The 20,809-nt window shown below is 53.9% G+C and overlaps 1 protein-coding gene across 1 annotated transcript; it reads left to right on the top strand.

The window, feature by feature from the left end:
- Positions 1–312: 312 nt before the first annotated feature.
- On the top strand, positions 313–5,616 carry PITX1 (paired like homeodomain 1). Its single transcript, XM_004420180.2, has 3 exons — positions 313–534; positions 2,818–3,050; positions 5,060–5,616. The coding sequence occupies exons 1-3, from the start codon at positions 363–365 to the stop codon at positions 5,600–5,602; spliced, it is 948 nt and encodes a 315-aa protein (XP_004420237.1). The 5' UTR covers positions 313–362; the 3' UTR covers positions 5,603–5,616.
- Positions 5,617–20,809: the final 15,193 nt, after the last annotated feature.

Genomic DNA, 20,809 nt, shown 5'->3' on the forward strand with positions numbered 1-20,809 from the left:
TGGCGGTGCGCGCTGTCGCTTTAAGACAGACTCTGCTGGCGCCGTCCGGAGCCTTAGAAACCGGCTCCGAATCGGGAACCGGAGCCGGAGCCGGGGCCGGGCGGGCGGCTGAGGCCCGAGCGGCGCAGCGCAGCGCGGAGCGCGAAGCCGGGCGCCCGGTCGCGAGAAACCGCTGCCGCTGCCGCCCGCCTGGCCCCGCAGCCCCAGGCGGTCCATGGGGCCGGCGCGGCGTCTTTGCGGCCGCGGGCAGCCCTGGGGGGCAGCTGCTTAGGCGCTGCGCTCTTGTGTCCGCAGGTCGCAGCCAGGGCGGCCGGGTGCGCCCAGCCCCGGCCCCTGGAGCGCCCGCCGCGGTCCGCGCCTCCATGGACGCCTTCAAGGGGGGCATGAGCCTGGAGCGGCTGCCGGAGGGGCTCCGGCCGCCGCCGCCGCCACCGCCGCACGACATGGGGCCGGCCTTCCACCTGGCCCGCGCCACCGACCCCCGCGAGCCACTCGAGAACTCCGCCAGCGAGTCGTCGGACACGGAGCTGCCAGGTAAGCGAGGCTCCCCGCAAGGCGCGCACAGAGCCTGCCCGGGCGCAGGGCGCGGGGAGCCGGGAGCAAGGCCTGGCTCCCCGCGCCGCACAATCAGGCTCCCCCTACGCCCCAGGAGCGTCAGGACCTTTCCTTTTCTCATTTTCGATCCGACGCTAAACGCGGAAATTTACACGCTTTACGAAGCGGAAATTTAGTGCTTTACGAAGGCACTTCCACTTGGTCCCCACGCACCGAGACCGGCAGAGGCACGAACCTACAACCAGAGGGTCGGACTGACAGTCCCTCTTGATCAGGAGCAAATAGAACAGGGGAAAAAAAAGTTAGGTTTGCGCAATTGGGTGCCGAGGGGCCGCTCAGACCGAAGGATAGGAGAAGTTCGAGAAGGTAATGGAATGGCAGGCGAGAGAAAGTGCCCAGAGAGACAGAGAGGGGACAGACACCCCGACAGATAGTGGGCGACAGATTGAGGGGAGAGACCGAAGAGCAGGGGTGGCTGGAAAAGTCAGAAAAGCAAACTGGGGGGAAGAAAAACCACCTCAAGTATAAGGAAGCCTGAGACAGGACCAAGGGGCGCGGCCCTGCTCTGGGCAGGACCCCCTAACCGAGGTCTCCCAGCCCCACGTGCGCCGCCGAAGCCCGGAGCCTCCAGGCCGCCCAGCCAGGGCCCCGACTCGGGTCGGGCACGTCTCCCCCCGCGCTGCCTTTCTATGCGAGCTTTTTCCCCCGGTCGCGAGCTGGGCCAGCGGGTGGGCGGCGCGGGCAGTGGGGCCGCTAATCCCCGGCCCGGCCTCCCCGGTCTCCGAACCGCTCCCGCGCTCGCCGTCCTAACTCGGCGTAGCCGCCGAGCTCCCCACTCCCCGGGCCGTGGGCGCCTCTTCTGCCTTCATTTCTTAATCCACCACTGAGTGCTTCTCTACGCGTTTTTAATCTCTATTTGTTTCTGTTTTGCATCCCTAAGTGACTTTCTCTAAGAAGTTCTGTTTGCTTGGTTAAAAAACAATCGACGCTGGACTGTACTTTTGTTTTCATAAGTTTTAAGCGAGGCCTTTGGTTGGTTTTTATTTTTAAAACCTAGAGAAATATATCGAGATTTCTTCTTAAAACCAAACCTATGAGGATAAATTTAAAATTTTAACTGTATTTTTCGATATAGAAAGAATTACTATACCAGGTATATTTCTCTGGAATTTATAATATCTACGTGCAACATTATTCTTCGGGAGATTTTTACAAGTCAATCCAAAATGGCGCGTTTCTCCGGGATTTTCTCAAAATCCATTTATAGCCGTGTTATTTTGGGAGTTTATCTAACTATAGTGTTGTATTTCCCTATATTTAAAAATTATCTCTAAAAGGGCATTATTGGGAAAGGGTTAAAAAATCTATCCACAACAGTACATTGATTTTTTTTTTAATCCCAGAGAAATAAATGCCTGTGTCTGCCTGAAGTTTATGCACGTACAGCACCGTAGTTAGCTGTGTGTTTGTACGGTTTCTGGCTTCTTAATTTGCATTTGCTCTGTGTTCCTACCTGCCTATTTTTAAGAGTTTGTGACCATTCCTGTGCTTTTAGGCATAGAGCTCTGGGCTTCTCTGGGCTTCTGTGTTTTGATTTTAAATTCTTTTTCTTTATGTTTCAATGTTTCTATGGGTATGCTTTGTGTAGCTTCAAAGAGAGAGAGGCTAGAATCCCAGGTCACCTAGACAGAGTCTGTGGGTCTGGGCTGCCGCCGGAGGGATTTTTCTAGGCCTTGGGACTTGAGGCCTGGAGCAAAGGCAGAGAAGCCGGCTGCGCCGTGGCAGCCCAGTGGGGCTCCCACACAGCCCTGGGGAGTAGAGAGAGGAGGGGCTGCAGGTCACTGCCTGGCTCTTGCTCCACCGACCTGCTAGCTTCAGGATAGAAAGAGCTGATCCTAGTTCAGAAAAGCGGAGATCGCCTTAGATTTAGACCCCCAAGAGCCCGCAAAAAATCGTACATTTGCGGGTGACCTCAGCAGTAGGGCTCGGGCCTGAGCGGAGCTGCGGAGCTGCGAGAGCAGGCCCTGCCCAGCCGGGAACCCAGGCCCGCGGCTCCAGCTGCTGGGCTCATCTCTGGAGCACCCCTGACCAAAGGTGACCACTGACGACCAGGCACTCGGCAGGCTCTTTCCAGTGGGGACAATTCCAGGGCCCCTGGCGGGAGGGCCGCCAGCGCCGATGGCGGGCGCTTCGGTGGAGCCGGGACGGGGTGCAAAAGGGCATAAGCCCGACGTGACCGGCTCCCCGTCCTGCCTGCTTCAGAGAAGGAGCGCAGCGGGGAACCCAAGGGGCCCGAGGACAGCGGTGCGGGCGGCGCGGGCTGCGGTGGTGCGGAGGACCCTGCCAAGAAGAAGAAGCAGCGGCGGCAACGCACGCACTTCACAAGCCAGCAGTTGCAAGAGCTGGAGGCCACGTTCCAGAGGAACCGCTACCCCGACATGAGCATGAGGGAGGAGATCGCCGTGTGGACCAACCTCACCGAGCCTCGCGTGAGGGTGAGCGCGGGGCGCGCGCCTAAGGGGAGCCGCGCACAGGGCTACCGGCTGCCTCTGCCGCAGCCCTGCAAAGATTAGACCTGAGCTCAGACTTTCACACTTTGTCACCACTCAGACCTTCTCCCTCCCTCCACCGGAGGAGATTCCACCTTAGGTCCCGGGCCACTCGGCTGCGGCTAAACCCTTTGGCCGCTAGCGTCCCTCGGCTGCTGCCACCTCGGATCCCTCTGACCCGCATCCTACCTGATTGTCAGGCTCTACTGCAGCCCCAGCTCAAAGACCTGTGGCCCCACAGGGCTTTCCTGTGCCCTGTAGGACCCAGGGCCCACTCGATGTTGCCACCTTAGACTGCGCAGAGGATTCCCCGACGCTGGGGACCTCGGAGCTGCTGGCGCCTTCCCCTGAAAACGAAAGGGAAAGGCAGGTCCTGCCTGGCAGCCGGGGAGAGGCCTGAAAGGTGCCTCGGGTTTGGGGGTCTCAAAACTTTCCGGGGCAGTGGTCCCATCCACAGCTGGCTTCTCCAAAATCTCAGGATATTCTCCACCTGATTGGTCCCCAGTCATTCAGCCAGTCAGTAGCTGGACCCTTTCCCTAATGCCCTTTCCTGTAGGGCTGGGGTCATGTGGGGGGTTGCAGGGAGGGCAGATCTGGTGGACTAGTGACCCTCAGGCACAGTCCCTTTGGAGATGTAAGGTCTCCAACCCAAGACGAGACAGCACCCTCCCTCTCCTCAAACCCTTTGGTTCCCTGTAAAAGCAAGGCTTTCCTGCCAGAGCAGCAAGAGAATCATTTCTTCTCTGGGTGCACAAATATTTAATCAGATATTGGAAGCATGTCCCAAGCCAAACCAAAGTCCCACCTGGCCCACAGACTCCCTGCTATAACCCCGGCCCTCACCCCTCCCCAGTCCGGCTAGCCCGCCCGGTGGGACATAGAGTGAAGACAGCACTCAGTAATCCTGAACTCACTAATCCTGCCCGGTTTTATGGTGGTAGGGGTGGGGTGAGGGTGGAATCAGGCCTTGTCAGTGCTGGGAACTGGAAAAGGCTGAGACACAGTGGTCCGGCAAGCTAGCTCGGGAAACCCAGCCCAGGGCTGGAGGAGTGCTGAGGAGGGCAGAGGACATGCAGTGCCAGGATAGGTGAGGATCGGCAAGGACCCGGAGTTGGAAAAGAAGTTCTTACTAAATTTTCTGGGAGAAAGTAGAGGGGGAGATTAGAGAGAAACTAGTAAGAAGTGAAAGGAAATTGAATATTTGCAGAGAAACATATTTGGCATATATTTAGGTAGCAGGAAAGAAATTAAATAAGGGAGAAGCAAAAGGATCAGGTATTTGGGAAAAATAAAGAATCAACTATTTAAAAGAAATAGGGAAGGTCAGATATTTGGAAAGAAGGAAAAAACTAAATCTTGGGGGGAAGAATCAAAAGGATCAAAAATGGGGGATAAGGAAGAAAATGGACTAAGGAAGAAGCAAGCAGTTCAGATAGCGGGGTAGACCCAACGAAAATAAACATTTGGGGTAGAAATGAGAATGTCAAATATTGCCAATAAAGATGGAAATAGAGTATTTGAGGAATGAAAAATAGACTCAAGAATGAGGGGAGTCGGAGGATCCTATGTTTCAGGGAAGAAAAATACCTTTTGTATTCGAGGGAGAAGAAAAAGGACGGAATACTTAGATGGGGACCCGTTTGGGGGAGAAGGCAGAGGATGGACTGGTTGAGAAAGGAAGAAAGAAAACGAATATTTGTTAAAACAAAAGAGGATCCGTATTAGGAGAAGAAAACGGATTTAACTTGGGGAAGAGGATAAAGATCAGAAAAAGGAAAAGACTAATATATTCTGGGGACAGGAAAGGAACCATTAAGGAGAGAAGGCAGGAGCGGAAATATCGAAAAAAATAAACGATATTCGGAGAGAAGGACGCGGGCGGAGGGCTAGGGGTCGAGGTGGAGGGGCTTTCCCGCCGTCGGCAGCGCTGACCCTTCTCCTGTCCCCTCCCCCAGGTCTGGTTCAAGAACCGGCGAGCCAAGTGGCGGAAGCGCGAGCGTAACCAGCAGCTGGACCTGTGCAAGGGCGGCTACGTGCCGCAGTTCAGCGGCTTGGTGCAGCCCTACGAGGACGTGTACGCCGCCGGCTACTCCTACAACAACTGGGCCGCCAAGAGCCTGGCGCCAGCGCCGCTCTCCACCAAGAGCTTCACCTTCTTCAACTCCATGAGCCCGCTGTCGTCGCAGTCCATGTTCTCGGCCCCCAGCTCCATCTCCTCCATGACCATGCCGTCGAGCATGGGCCCGGGCGCCGTGCCCGGCATGCCCAACTCGGGCCTCAACAACATCAACAACCTCACCGGCTCCTCGCTTAACTCGGCCATGTCCCCGGGCGCCTGCCCGTACGGCACCCCCGCCTCGCCCTACAGCGTCTACCGGGACACGTGCAACTCGAGCCTAGCCAGCCTGCGGCTTAAGTCGAAGCAACACTCGTCGTTCGGCTACGGCGGCCTGCAGGGCCCGGCCTCGGGCCTCAATGCGTGCCAGTACAACAGCTGACCGCCTGGCCGGGCCACGCGGGCCGGCGGCCGGCACGGCCGGGGCGGGGCGGGCGTGGAGGACGCACGCAGGGCCTGGGCTCGCCGCGGACCTCGCGCCTGCGCAGCCCCCGCCTCCTCACCTCCCCCGCTCCGGGTTGGTTTTCTGTTTGCTTTTCTGGACCCTACTCTGCCCTCCAAAACGAGACAAAACAAAACAAAAAAACGTCGGAGAAAAGTGCCGCGAAAAAACGGATGAGTTGCAATTTCCCTCGGGATGGCGCGGGTGGTGTGTGTTCGCTCCGTCGGGCGCCGCGGGCCACTCCGCGGGGGGAACGCGGCGCGGGAGGCGAGCGCCGAGGCCGGCAGCCCGCAGAGGACGCCCTCGTAGCCCGCGTCCCGCCGCGCCGGACCCGGACTGAGGGGCCGCACCTGCGAACTGGAGCGTGGAGCCCGGGCCAGCTTGGCCCGGCCCGGTGCGAACCAGGATGCCCCCTCCGAGCTGGACCCGGCCGAGCGTACCTTAGCTTGATTCGGAGCCAGGTTGGAGGGGGCGTTGGGCCGGGGATGACGGCGCCCTGCCTGGGATCGGGGACTCGCCGCGGAGCCGCACTGAGGTCCCGGCGCGCCGCGAAGAGCCCTCGCCCGCCCCGCGCCCCGAAGTCCTATTTTAAGGCCACGGAGCTGCAGCTGGCGGTGCGGACGAGGCGGGAGGATGCGGAGGGCTCGTCTCCGAGCACCCCAGAACCCGAGCCTCGCCGCAGGCGCGGGCCCTCTGCTCCGCTCCCGGCCTAGGAGATGGCCCCTTGTCCCGGCCAAGAGCACCCCCCTCACCGCCTGCCGTGCAAGATTCGAGCCGGGAGAGGTCGGGGCGCGGCCAGGGCCCCGCGCCGCGCCCACTTTGCACACCCGCTCTCCGGCCCGCGCCCCTGTTTACAGCGTCCCTGTGTATGTCGGACTGACTGTATAGAATTATAAATCTGTCTATATCGACTTGTCCATGTACGTCTATTAAAACCATAGTACGAGCGTGCTAACCACTGCCGAGCCCTGACTGCTTCCTTCGGCCCAGAAGGGAGGCGGGTAGAAAGGGAACTGCGCCACCACGGGCCCTGCGGGTAGTAGAGAAGAGCCGGGGCCGTCCCTGCCGGGGACCGCTGCCCCCACTTCCCCGCCACCATTCCTGATCTGTTTAGCTCGGCTCTCGTGAAGGCGCCGTGAGGCGCTGCGAGCTCCGGATCAGCGCCCGCCTGGGGCTCATCCGCTGAGCCACATGCTCTTGGCGCTGCGCGGACCGCCCTAGCCGGGACCCCTCTCCTTCCCGGCTGCTGCATTCTGCAGGCTCTCCCCAGGCTGGGTCTGCGGTGACCCTCCAGGCCCTCAGCGTACTGCGCGGCCCTTGTCCGCCCGGAGCGTTGGGGTGGGGTCCGCCGAGAGACTCTTTAGGCCTGGGGTCGCCTTTTTTCCTGTGGGCCCGGTACCCCTACCTTGGAACCCTGCCGTAGCTATTCCAGGAGGACTGAGGGGCCTGCATCTGCCCGAGTCTAGCCAGGGCCTCCCTGCGCTTTTAGAAGCCCAAATCCCACCCAGGGGCATACGGCTGTGCTGGAGAAAGTGTCCATCACACAGAACTCACTTCTCACTTCTCTTGCATCCTAACTTATCAGGGGCCCCGGCTGGCCCCACCCTCCCCCAGCTTTTGGAAACTACTGAACAAGACCAGCCCGTAAACTGCCTGTAAAATTCTGCTTCCCTTATTCTAATGGCAAAACAAAATGTTTGCAGCTGCAGCGGGGGAGTTAGGAGGGGTTGGTATTCTGCGTTAGCATCACCTTGTGATGGGGATTGGCAGTGCCCTGGAGATGGACCCAGGCAAGCCCTAGCTGGGAGTAGGGCACAGCCATGGGCTTAGTCATGAACTAATAGCTGGAGAGCCCCGTGCACACATTCTCAAACCAGGTCAACACTGCCTCTGAGGTCAGAAGTGTTGTCCCTATTACACAGAAGATGGAACCAAGGCTCCACTACACTATGCAGCTGGGCCAAACTCACACTGAATCAATAGTCTTTAGATTCCAAAGCCAAGCATCTTTCCACTGGTCTTCTCACCTTCAGATGAGGAGTGAGGAAGGGTCCTTCCTGGAGGATGGCCCAGCCTGATGCTGTAGGACTTGGAGTGTGGGGTTCTAAGAAGGACAGGGCCAGATACACAGGCTGGAGGAGGGAGGTGTGGGGGAGGGAAGGCTGGGGCAGGGGGCTGGAGCCAGACCACCCCTCCCCCAACGGCTCCAGTCCAGAGCTCCGACCCCTCAGTTTCTGGAAACATAAACACAATCACATCTGGACTCAGAGTGCCTCCACCAGCCTCACACATCTGCCAAGGCCAGGGGGCCCTGGTCTCAGTTGAGGGCAGGAGGCAGGGGAGACCTAGAAGGAGGTGGGACTGGAGGGAAGAGGATGGCAGAGAGGCCTCTCCTGAGAGTCAGGCCCGGCCTCAGGTGAGAGGGGGGCTGACGAGGATCTCTGGTGGAGACTCAGTGTGACTGTGGGGCTGCAGGCCAAACATCTGCAGATGAATGGAAGGACAGAAGCAGTCCCAGAATGACCCCGTCATCCGTCAAGTACCATGGCCAACAAGGTGAGTGGAAGACCCAGCCTTGGACCCCACTCTGCTATTCTGTGGCTGCAGATAGTCCCCAGCCCCTTCCAGCTGCATCAGCTGCAGGATCATCTCTGGAGGAGGGCTGAGGGATATATGGGGCTCTGAAAGCCAAGTCCTCTGAGAAAAGGCAGAAAGTCCTAGCCCTGCTCTGCCTGAAGAAGACTGGGGAGGGGGTGTCATTCATTCAGTCAACATTTACTGTGTTCCTGCCCTGCTGCTAGGGACAGAGCAGTGGAAACCAGACACAGTCCCTGCTCTCATGGACAAGTAAACAAACACGTGTACGATTACAGACTGGGTTGAGTGCTTTTGAAGAAGAAGAACAGGGTGCTATGAGTAAGAAAAACTGAAGAGTCCTGCGATGAACAGGGTGGTCAGGCAAGGCTGTTCTAAGGAGGTGGCAAGTGTTCTCGTTTACTGAGCCCATTCCGGGTCCAGGGCCCTGCATTCAGTGTATACTCCTCATTGATGAGTCCCTTTACTTGCACAATGACCCTATGAGGAAGGGTCCTCATTATCCTCTTTCCCTGATGAGGCCCCTGAGGCTTAAAGAGGTCAGATCACTTGCCCAAGGTCACACAGTACAAGTGACGGAGGGGATTCAAACCCAGTCAGTGCCTACTCTCTACCTTATGCACCGGCCTGCCCCATGCCAAGCACCATGGACAACGGGAGGGGGGTGGTTTTGACCTTGAAGAGATCATAATTTCTGCCGGATAACACAGGACTAGCCCCCAGGAAATAAAAGAGCAGATTTGTTCTTACCTGGTCCTGACGAAGTGAACCCTAATGGGCTGCTCTGTGTTTAGAGAGGCCATGAATTAGGGACAGGTGGGCAAGAGGCTGGTGCCCAGCACTTTACAGGCACTGTGGGGCACGAGGGGAAAGTGAGATGAGCCACTGTGCACAACCCCTGGGGGGTCTGGTCATCGAGGGGGAGGAACTGAGTCACCTCTCCTAGCTTTATGGCCCCAGCCCAGCTCAGGCCTCCCTCTGGGCCACAGCATCCCTGAGCCCGGCTACCAGAGTCATCTGGAGGGGGAGGGGGAGTCACAGCTGGAAGATCTGCCTCCGCAGGGGCGCTGCCCAGGGAGTCTAGGCCCTGGAGGTGGCGGTGTGTGGCCCTTCAGCTCCACAGGCTTCAGCCTGCTGCTCCCTCTTGAGATAGCAGCGGGGCCTCAGTCACCGAGAGGGCCAGTCTGGGAAATGAGAGTGAGCGTTTTATGCCCAAAGACCTCCCCATCTCCTGGGCCAGTTATGTGGCTCTGGCATCCACTGGAACCTTCTGCTGTGGTCTTTGAGAGCAAGGGTTTGAGTTCTGGCTCCATCTCTGAGTTGCCTTGGGCAAGAGACTTAATTAGCGTCTCTGAGCCTCTGTTTCCTCTTCTGAAAAAGGAAATAACAAGAATCACCTCACACAGTTGTTTAAAGGATTAAATGAGATCATGCACATAAAGTGTTAGTGGCGGTGCTGGCATATAGTAAGTGCTCGATGAATGGTTATTATTGACAGTATTATTATCAAAGTGGGATGTCCTGCCTCTCCTCTTGAGGGCCCTGTATCCCACATTCTGCATTAATAGGGCTTCTCTAAGTTTCCCAACAGGTATTTCTGAAAATGTCATTTGGGACCCAACTTGGTTTTCCCTCCAGCTTTGCTGGGCGTTATGAATGTGTCGTGATTGACAGTCCTACTGACTTCCCCACTGCGCCCAACCTTCCCCAGTCCATCCCACCCCGGGAACCAGGGGCCCTCAGTAACCCAAACTGTTGTTCTGTGGTCCAGATCCTGGAAGACCCAGAGGAATCGGGCCCAATCCCTGCTGTCCGCTGGGCCTGGGGAGAGGCAGAAGGGCCATCAGTATTCTGAGAGATGAGCAACGGGAGCAGAGGGGGCACTCATCCCAGAATTCTCCTCTGAGGGCTCCCTGAAACATGGGATGAAGAAGCCTGAACCCTTTTTTTTATATCTTCTTATCAATAGCTAATATCAGGTCCTTACTGAGCGCTAGGCCCCACGCAAGCATTTTATAAGAATTATGGCTTTTGCTCCTCACAGAAGGGAGGGGCTTGTTATTCTTACTCTGGAAGAAACTGAAGCTCAGAGAGAAGAGAGAATCGCGGCTCGCCCGAGATGGCACACTGCACTCAGGCCCTCTGACCAGGGCCCACGCTTCCATCCACTGCACTATACACTCTCCTGATGTCAATCACATTTGATTTGGGTGGGGGTGGGGAAGTGGGAGCGAGGAAATAAACAATTTTAATCGTTCCAACTGGCTGGGCTCAGCTGTGCTCTGGGAGAGAGAAAGAAGAGGCCCCAGGCCCCGGGATATGTCTCACCGAGCTCACTCGGCTGTGTGGGAGAGCAGCAGAGGGCAGGGGTGACAGCGGGGATGGAGGAAGCCCTGGGGTGGGTGCAGCAAAATGGGGTGGGCAGACAGGGGCACAGAGAAGCTTTCTGGTAAAGGCAGGGCCCTAGAATATCAAACCATTAAAGCCGAACTCCTGTCTCATTCAGTGTTACAAGCTTCTCATTTCCTAGATAGGTGCTTCCAGCCTGCCTCCCTCCAGAAACCCTCCCAGGCCTCCTCCCAGCCCTTGCTGCCCTGCCTTCTTGGCCCCCTCACCACGGGAACCCCATTCTTCACAATCCTGTATGGGCTTTGCAGAGCCCTGGACCTTGTCTCCCACTTGGCTGGTGTTGCCCAGAGTAGGTGTCCACCTATCGAGTGACTATAGGGCACCCAGGAGATGCAGCCACCAGAGCCCAGCCAGGTTGGAGGGCCTGCATTCCCATGAATCAGGACACTGCAGAGGAGCAGGTCAAGGGGCAGGAAGCTGTATTGGGAGTGAGGTGGAGGCAGAGGGCAGGACAGCCTTCGTGGAGGATGACAGCCGCTCTGGCTATCTTGGTCACGTGGTCACATGTCCCACTCTGTGCCATCCACTGCTGTGCACCACGCATTTTTTTTTTTTAAAGATTTTATTTATTTATTTTTCCCCCAAAGCCCCAGTAGATAGTTGTATGTCATAGTTGCACATCCATTCTAGTTGCTGTATGTGGGACGCAGCCTCAGCATGGCCGGAGAAGCAGTGTGTCGGTGCTCGCCCGGGATCCGAACCCGGGCCGCCAACAGCGGAGCGCACGCACTTAACCGCTAAGCCACGGGGCCGGCCCACCACGCATGTTTTATTTCTCTTATTAGCCTCATTTTATAGATGAGGATGCTAAGGCTCAGGGACATCGTGCAACCTGTCCAAAGGCACACAGCTTTAGGGACTCAGATCCTAGCCTGTCTGACTGCAGAGCTGGCGGCTTAACTACTGTGAGAGGGCCTGGCACTGGCAGCTGGGCAGGGTCGCTGCGGTGACAGAGAGCCAGAACGTAGAGGCAAACAGGTGTAGACAGCAACACCTGGAGAAGTGTCTGCACACAGTTGGTGCTCTATAAATATTTGCTGAATAAAAGAATTGAGGGGCTGCCTTCCCTTACCCCTCACTCCACGAAACATGTCTTGGCCCTTCCTCCCTCTCCCCACTCCTTTCTCTCCTCTCTCTTCCTTCTTTACTCACTCACTCCTCCCTCTCAGCACAGGCAGCTCTTGGCACTGCTTTTAAAAGTGTATCGGAACAACAACAACAACAACAAAACCCATTCAAAAATGGGCAAAGGACTTGAACAGACATTTCTCCAAAGAGACACAAATGGCCAATAAGCACATGAAAAGATGCTCAGCATCACTAGTCATTAGGGAATGCAAATCAAAACCACAATGAGATACCACTACACACCCACTAGGATGGCTGTTACCAAAAAAACAGAAAATAGCAATGTTGGTGAAGATGTGGAGAAATTGGAACACTTGTGCGTTGCTGGTAGGAATGTAAAATGGTGCAGCGCTGTGGAAAACAGTATGGTAATTCCTAAAAAATTAAACTTAGAATTACTATATGATCCAGAAATTCCATTTCTGGGTATATACCCAAAAGAAACAAAAGCAGGGACTTGAACAGATATTTGTACACCCATGTTCATAGCAGCATTATTCACAATAGCCAGAAGGTGGGAGCAACTCAAGTGTCCACCAACAGATGAATAAACAAAATGTGGCATATGTCCAATGGAATACTATTCAGCCTTAAAACGGAAGGGGGTTCTGACACAGGCTACAACTTGGATGAACCTTGAAGACATTATACTAAATGAAATAAGCCAGACACAAAAGGACAACTATGGTGATTCCACTTACATGAAATACCTAGAATAGGCAAATTCATATAGACAGAAAATAGGATGGTGGTTGCCAGCAGCAGGGGGGAGAGGGAAATAGGGAGTTATTCTTTAACGGGTACAGAGCTTTATTTTGGGATGACGAAAAAGTTCTGGAGATGGATGGTGGTGATGGTTGCACAACAATGTGAATATACTTAACGTCATTGAACTATATGCTTTAAAAAGGGTAAAATGGTAGCTTTCGTGTTATATGTATTTTGCCACAACTTTTTTTAAAAAGTGTATCTGTGTTTAAGCCCCTACCTTATCCAGAGAGGCATTCAGAGCCTGGTGCCCAGGGCCCAGTGCTGAGCCCACGACCAGAGCTGGTCTGCTGCTTGTTGGAAAACCTTTCCCTGCAGCCTTCTTCAACTGACAGCCCCTTTGAGGCCTCAGGGACAGCTGACCCCTACGTGGCCCTCACCCCATTCTCCACCCCTCAGTGAAGCATAGCAGTGGGACCCCATTAAGGACACTTCCCCTACTGAGTGTCTACTCTGTGGCCAAGGCAGAGCGACTGGGCGGTTAGCATAAAATTAAATAACAGGTTTGCCACTGCCTTTTTTTTTTTCTTTAACTGAGCTTCTCTGTCAAAAAACTAAATGAGGCAGGCTACAAAGCAGTATATAAGCGCAGTGCCATTTCTGATCTTATATACGCACAGATAAATTTCTGGATGTGCACAAAGTGTTAACACCAGCTACCTTTGTAGGGTGGAAATGAGGGATTTTTTTCATATCTTTTCCAAGTTTTTTGCACTGACGCTGTATTACTTTAGTAATGATGAAATGAAACAATAAATATTATTTTAAAACTACAAAGACTGTGATCTGCAGGACAGGGAGTGGCCTTCGCCCAGGTCCCTGTCCTCACCCCAGAGGTGTCAGTCACCACCTGCCTGGGATGATGGGTCAGCCCTCCGGATTCAGCCTCATTGGGGGGCAGGCCAGTGTGACAGGTGTCAAGTAAACTTTTACAGAAATGAAATTTTTGTTTTCAAATACATTCTTCTTTAATCAAATGTCAAATTAGTAGCCAAGAGGAATGTTCAGAGAGAAGAATAATTGGTAATAATCTTTTATTGCTGAGCAAAGAGAGCTCAGAGTTTAAAAACAGCTGTCATGAGCAGGGAGTCCCTCCCTCTTCCCCTAGTCCCTTCGCTGTGCCACCCCCTCCCCTCCCTCCCAGTCCTCCAACTCAGCAACCCATTTGCACTCCTACCTTGCCTTCACACACACGCGCGCACGCACACACACATGCACGCAGTGTGCCTGCCAGCCAGCGTGATCATGGAATCTTTATTAAAGAGGTCCAAATTACCGAGGTTTTACTACACTACTAAAAATAACCATGCTTACTTAGCCTGTTTAATAAGCACACCATTTCTAATTTTTCTGCTTGAGTAAACTGAAACATCATTCCAGAAATACATTTTTACTGAAACAAGGCTTGTTTTTTCTTCTTCGTTCACACTGTTTTCTCCCTTCCCCCTGTCCCTTCTCTCCTCTTCTCTCCATCCCCCGTGTCCCCCTCAGCTCTCCACCCCTACCCTTTATCAAATTTCAGAACATAAAGGAGAAAGTAACAGTAATTTGGACTTGGCCTTCATGCAAAATGGACCAATTTTTTTAAGTGTTAGTAATTTGTCCTGAAAATGGATATAGGGAGTTGGGCTGGAAAGGCTTTGAAGAATGGGGTTTTATGAGTGGAAAATGAGGCCCGAGTGTGCGGGAATGTGTGCGGCACCTCCCCTCCGTGCCTGGAACAGTGCAGGCACGTGTGATAATCACAGCTAATAGCACCATTATTGCTATTATCACATTATATTATTATTATTCATCAGAATCAGACAAAGCATATTAACCCATTTAATTGAACCAAGGGCTTAACGTCCCAGTGACTTCACGGAAAGTGCTTGGCAAAGCCTCCAAGACATTGCAGCCACAAAGCGCCTGGCCACTTTGCTGCTTGCCAGACTGTGGCGGGCCCGACAAGGGTTTCCCCAAACTGTTCCCGCCTGTGGCCTATCTGGGAACTTTCCAGGACACACTGGGATGGATGCTCATCCCCACCCTTACTCCAGCCTTTTCATGCACACACCTCTCTCCCCCTTTGGGTAAACCTGATCTAATAAAGCATACATTTACACAAAAGATACAAACACACACACAGTGTGGTCAAGGACCCCTCCTCCATCCCCCAAGCTGGCACTCCTATTGAGTCACTAAGGCTGGTACTGAGTATGGGACACACAATTCATGGGGAACTCTTGGCTTCTCCCAAGCTTGGTGCCCACTCCTCCAAAGCTTCTCGACTCTCCCACAGTCCAGGGCCCAGCGTGGGGCCACTGAGGCCACCCCCAGCAGCCCCCAGGCTCACAGAGACTCGCCCAGCCCATCAAGGCAGTGACACCCATGGAGTTAGGCTGGCGGAGGTGCCTGGGGGAGGCCAGGGCCCCTCTGGATTCTCACCCCTGGGCTGGGCTCCTCCCTGGGGCCTGGCCTTTTCTTCACGGATCCCGAGTTTCCCCTCTGTCAGATAGACACTGGACCTGCCAGCTTGCCCCTCAGGGTTTGCTGTCAGGGTTTGAAGAGATCCTGGATGTGACCAGTGTGTAAGGTTTTCAGGTGAGCTGGTGCTTCAGAGGTGCAAAATTGCCCTTTATCCTCTCACTGACCTCCTATCGCTGGAGAATCTCTGAGTGGGGAAGCTCTTTCTTGGTCAACCTGCCCAGCCTCCCTTCCCTCCAGGTTCCCCCACAGTGCCCCTTCCAGCTGGCCCCACAGGGAAATATCTCACTTTACTTCACTGGGGATAATGGCACTCCCAGGCCTCAGCAGGGATGCTACACTGCCCCACACCCTCCACTGGGTCAGGAGCTACCACTGGGTGAGTGAGATGGTATCGCCTGCCCACCCTGAAGTCCATTTCCACTGGGCCTGGGGCAGCAAGGCACAGGAAGTTCCCACCGCAGGCCCAGCCCAGCCAACGTTCAGGAGGATGAGGGCCCAAGATGAGTAGATCACAGAGGTTAAGGGCATGGGCTTTGGAGTTAGACAGAACCTGGGTCAACTCACAGCGCCACCCCCACTGAGTGCCACATAACCCCTCTGAGCTTCCATTTCCACATCTGTAAAACAGGGAGAAATGTGAAGAGATAGATACAGTGTTTGGCCCTGTGCCTGTGACATAATAGGCTCAAAATAACTCCTGGGTCTCTGCTGCTCACTTGCTCCCTCCCCCATCAGGACTCTAAAGCTGGCATGTCTCAGGCAGTCCAGCACTGGCATCCAGGTGTTAGAGCATGACTTCTCAGTCCACGGCCCTCCCCAGATGATGCTGGGAGAAGAAATATCTATGGGTAGAGGAATTAAGGTCTGATTTAAAGTCAGGTATGAAAAGTCAAAGATGAGAGGAGGAGAAAGGAGAAATCAAAGCTAACCAGAGCAATCTGGGAAGGCTTCCTGTTAGAGGGGGCCTGGCACTGAGCCTTGAAGAACAAGCAGGTTTGGAATGGGTGTGCAGGAGTGGAGATGAGACTGAGCCAGGCAAAGGGGAGCCCTGGGAGATATAGGGTGAGATATATTGGGGGGCCTTAAATGCCAGGTGAGGGGGATACAGCCACTCTCAGAGAGGCAGCAGGAATCAAACCTGGCTAGGTCACTGCCCTGCTTCCAAACTGCCAATCTGAGCACTCCAGGTCCTCGGGATCTGGCCCCAATCTACATCCCCAATCCCCCCATGGCCCACCCCACACTGCAAGCTGGAGCCACAGCAACTTCTCAGCGCTCCCTAAACCCTCTGCAAGCTCCTGCCCTCTTTCCTTGGTGCATGTGGTTCCTTCTGCCTGCAATGCCCTTCCACCCACCACAGGTGCAGGTGCGCGCATACACACACTGCTTAACGTTTTCTTCATGGTGAAAATTGTGTTGTTTTTCCTGATTATAAAATACATATTCATTCTTAAAAATCAAAAAGTTCAGAAAAGTGTGAGGACGAAAGTCAAGACGACCAAACACTGTTTATATGATTATCCTTGCAAGCATCTCTCAGCACACACGTGTGTATGTGCACATACATTATACATGCTCATTCACTAGTACATAATGAGCATCACATCACACGTTGCCCTAGAAGCCGCTTTTTTCACTCAATATAATATCAAGAACATCTATTCTTATCAACAAATCACTATTTTTAAGCACCACATGTATGGATTCATAATAATTTCACCAGTTTCCTCACCCACAGGCATTTAGGTAATTCCCTGTTTTCTTTTGTTGTGTTTCTACTATAAGAGGCCACAGTTTCTATATAAGAGGCCACATCCTTATCCATGCATCTTGGTGCATTTGTCCTTTGGCTCCTTAGGATAATTTCAAGAAGCAGAACCGCTGGGCCAGAGGAACAGGTACATGAAACTTACTCCACATTGCCATATGAGAAGGCCACACCTCTTTGCACTGCCAGAAGTGGACAAGGGTGCCATTCTCCATACCCTGGCCAATACTAGGTTTTGTCTATCATCTTTGCCACCTGAAACAGAAAAAATATCTCACTGCCACTTTGTGTGTGTGGTTTTATTTATTTCTCCTTTTTTCTTTTAATACAGATGTTGTCATGTCTGCACAGTTCTGCAGCTGGCTTTTCCCACCTGACAAGCCTTTCACTCCTTTTCCACCTGCTCATTCAAGAGTCAGGTAAAAAGCCACCTACCTGAGCCAAGAGCATCCCAAGTGCCCCCTCGGGATGCCCACAGCCTCCACCCTCGCTGCTGAGTTGTCAGTGGGTGCAGGAGCAGGCAGAGGGCCAGAAATGATGGACTACGACATCACCACCCAAGAGGACAACCTTCTGGGTGCGAGGACAGCTCTGCACAGCACTGACAAGGCTGGCTCATCCTGCCTGCTGAGCTCACGCCTGCACAGCACATCCCCTCTGCCGGCCAAGCCTCTCTGTGGGCCTGCTTTACTGAAACCCAGGGAAGGGTGACCTCTAAGCCAAACCCCTCTTCTGCCCAGGCTGTAATTTCCTAATTAGGCACCACAGGCACCACCCCATCACACACACTGATTGCTTCCTGCCATCCTCTCCATTTCTGGAGCTCCCAGGGCTCCCAGGGCCAAGCCAGGAGACTCTGGGCCAGCAGACTTCAGAGGCTCAACCAGGCAGCAAGCAAGTGCCAGGGAACCGGGAAACCGAGGCCTGTCTGCAGGACCACCCTTCCTCCTCCCAGAGTCAGGCCCTGCTCAGAAAAGAATCATGGCTTGATTTTTAACGTTAAAAAAATAGCTTTGCGAAGAAACAACAAGGTTGCTGTGAGGCAGTAGAGCAGAGGAATACGTGTGTGGCCTGCATTCAAATACTGACTCTGCTCTTTAATGACAATCTTGGCCCAGTGACAGTCTCTCTGAGTGCCGGCTTGCCCACCTATAAAATGGGGATAACAATTCCTTAGAAGATTGTTGCACAACATTATAGCAGAGCAGTTAAAGTGCCAGATACTCTTGGTGGTGAATCCTGGTCCCTCCCCCTTAGTTGTACAGCCTGGGGTAGGTTACATCAACTCTTTGAACCTCAGTTTTACCACCTGTTTAATGGGAATAATGAAAATACCTGAGTGCTGTTATGAGATTCAAATCATGTATGTGCAAGAACCTTGTAAACAGAAATACTGATGAAACAGAAAGCGGTATTTCCACAGTCAGGAAAGAGAGCAATCTATCCCTTTGGAGCCTGGGCCTGACTTCTGCTTGGACTCCTCCTTGTCTGATCCAGCAGCAAGTTTTGGAGAGGGCTTTTTATCTCAGGCCCCAGTCCCAGGCATCAAGGCCCCACCCGGGAAGGTGGGAGTCAAGAGCCAGTTGTGCTGAACTGTGGGGCAGGTTGGGGTCAATCCCCAGTTGCCCAAGAGTTTTAGAACAGACTCTTCATCCCCCCGGCATCTGCCACACTTCCTTTTGAGACTTCAGTGTCATTTTACAAAAAGCCAGTCACACTTGGTGCCACGACCCTCTAGTCCTTCACCTAGAGGCCTCCAATCCCAGCTGGGGGCTCGGTCAATGGTTTGTAAGGCCGTCTTAACATTTCCCAGTTTTAGCCTGAGAGGTGTCTGTTACACAGGATGATCTTTATGTCACCCAAATATAATCCAGACTCCACGTGGTTGAATCTATTCATGGGGTTCCATCTTTAAAAGGCAAGGTTCAGCAATAAAAAAAAAAAAGAAAATCATCTTTAAATAATTCCCGTCATTAGTTGCCTCTCTCGAAGAACGTCAGCGAGGATCCAGTTCTCCCCCACAGGCACACTGGTCGTCCCCATCTCTCCCTCTTCCAGGCCTCACACTCCGGCTGTGTCAGAGCCTCAGTCCAGAAGCCTCTGATTCCGGCCCTCAGCTTTCACTCCCTCAGCCCCCGTCCGACTCCTTGCTGTGGGGATCAGCAGGCCTTGCTGGTCTCGCAGTTTTCTCTCTGTTTGCCCATTACCCTAATTTTCCACCCCGCCAAGAGAGCACGAATGCTCCCCTTCCTTCCAGCTCTCTAGTCCTGGCTTTCCCCCGTCTCCCCGTGCCGCATCCCATGAAGCCTAAAGTCAAACCAAAGTTAGAACTCGGGGAAGGGGAGGCGTGTGGCCGATCACACACAGACAAAATTCGTGGTGGCAGAGAATGGGGAAGAAGGGGGCACTCATGTGTTGGTACATCTGCTCCATCACATTTAACTCCTTTCTCCCCATTTCCCAACCCCTGTGACTAGACTTAGCAACAATCCCCTCTCCTTCCTGAGGAGCCTCGTGAGGAACTCAAAGCCATCTTCTCTCTTGAGAGTCTGTGGGAGCAGGCCCAGGGAGTTGGGGGCCAGGGACAGAGACTAAAACAGGTAGAGACACCGCTGAGAGCAGAGCCTGACCTGTGAAGGGCAGTTTGTTTCAGGAGGTGTCCTGTCTCACCCACATTTGAAGAAAAATCAAAGTGTGCAGTATCCAGCGTCTCAGTACTGGACTTCCAGGGGCTGTTGGAGTAAATAGGAGAGCTGATGGTCTCAGTTGCTGCCTGGATCACCATAATACAGGGACAGCTTCCTGCTGGAGGAATCAACAAGCAGTTAAAAAAAAATCCACCACCTTCCAAACACCTTCAGCCTCCCATTCCAGATCCTTCCCACAAGAGCTGGGGGGGGCTGGGTGTGACCAGAAGACTTAGGCCCAGGTCCCCTGCAGCCCTCAAACTACCAGGCTGGCAGCATGGAGATGAGTGAGCCATCTGGGGACAGTTCTGCAGGATCCCAGGGTTGGGGCGTCAGGAGAAGGGTCCTGCTGTCCACAGCCAGGCCTGGGCAAGCAGAGCCACTTCTGTCCCAAGCAAATCAATTGAAAGTCTTGGCCAAGCCTGTTTGACTTGGTGAGAGCCCAAGTGGGAATTCCAATCTGCCAGTGTTTGCTCTGCAGGCAAATAGAGCCAAATAGAAACGCTGCTCTGGGACTTTGCGCCAAATATCCATTGGCTTGTTCTGCCAGCGGTGCCGGGCCAGCCCTCTACACGTCACCCTCTCCCAGTACTCTGCTCTGTGACAGCCTTCTGCTTATACCCTTAAAGGCAGCTTGCCCTCTCACACCACAGCCCAGTGGCCCACACCAGGGGCTTCCCTGCTGGGCCTGGGACTCAGGCCTTCCAGGTCCAACACGCTGTCTGCCCATCCTGCACCAGCTTCACCTGGAGACCCCTTCACCGCCCACTTCCTTGCAGGTTACGGATCTCTGCTTCCTGTCCTCAGCTCCATACCATCCTCCCCACTACCTTGACGTTGGTCCAGTCCCTCTCACCCCTGACCTGCTGATGGGTGAGACAGTGACACAGGCCACTGCAGCTGGCCGCCCAGCAGAGGTAGAGCTGACAGCCAGGAAGCACAAACCATAAGTTGACTACATCTTTTTTCACACTCTCATTGTGTATTTTATTTGATCCTTATAGCTGGTCAGTTTTATCAGCCTATTTCTCAGAGGAAATAACCGAGGTTTTTGAAAGATGGACACCTTGCCCACAGTCACCTGATGAAGGAATTCAGGTCTCCTCACTCCAAAACCATGGTACTTTCTAACTTGCCTCCCTGAGGCAAATTTTAAAATCTTTTGTTCACTCCTAAATGCCTAGAGCGATTCCCAAGACTCCTGGTGCAAGAAGCAAATGTGTTTCCCTATTCCCCTGAGCAATGCTGGCACGCGTGGTGTGAGCCGATGGCAACGTCTGCTTTGCGCCAACCTTGAATTGGAGCCGTTGCCTAAGGCCAGCC

The sequence above is a fragment of the Ceratotherium simum genome, chromosome 4, assembly GCF_057802395.1.
Source record: "Ceratotherium simum simum isolate JZ-2026a chromosome 4, ASM5780239v1, whole genome shotgun sequence".
NCBI lineage: Eukaryota > Metazoa > Chordata > Mammalia > Perissodactyla > Rhinocerotidae > Ceratotherium > Ceratotherium simum.

Bases quoted from the DNA above. Each gene is read 5' to 3' on its own strand.
- PITX1 (XM_004420180.2), top strand. From the start codon at position 363: ATGGACGCCTTCAAGGGGGGCATGAGCCTGGAGCGGCTGCCGGAGGGG. The intron at 535-2,817 runs GTAAGCGAGGCT...TGCCTGCTTCAG, and splicing joins GTCGGACACGGAGCTGCCAG to AGAAGGAGCGCAGCGGGGAA. The intron at 3,051-5,059 runs GTGAGCGCGGGG...CCCCTCCCCCAG, and splicing joins TCACCGAGCCTCGCGTGAGG to GTCTGGTTCAAGAACCGGCG.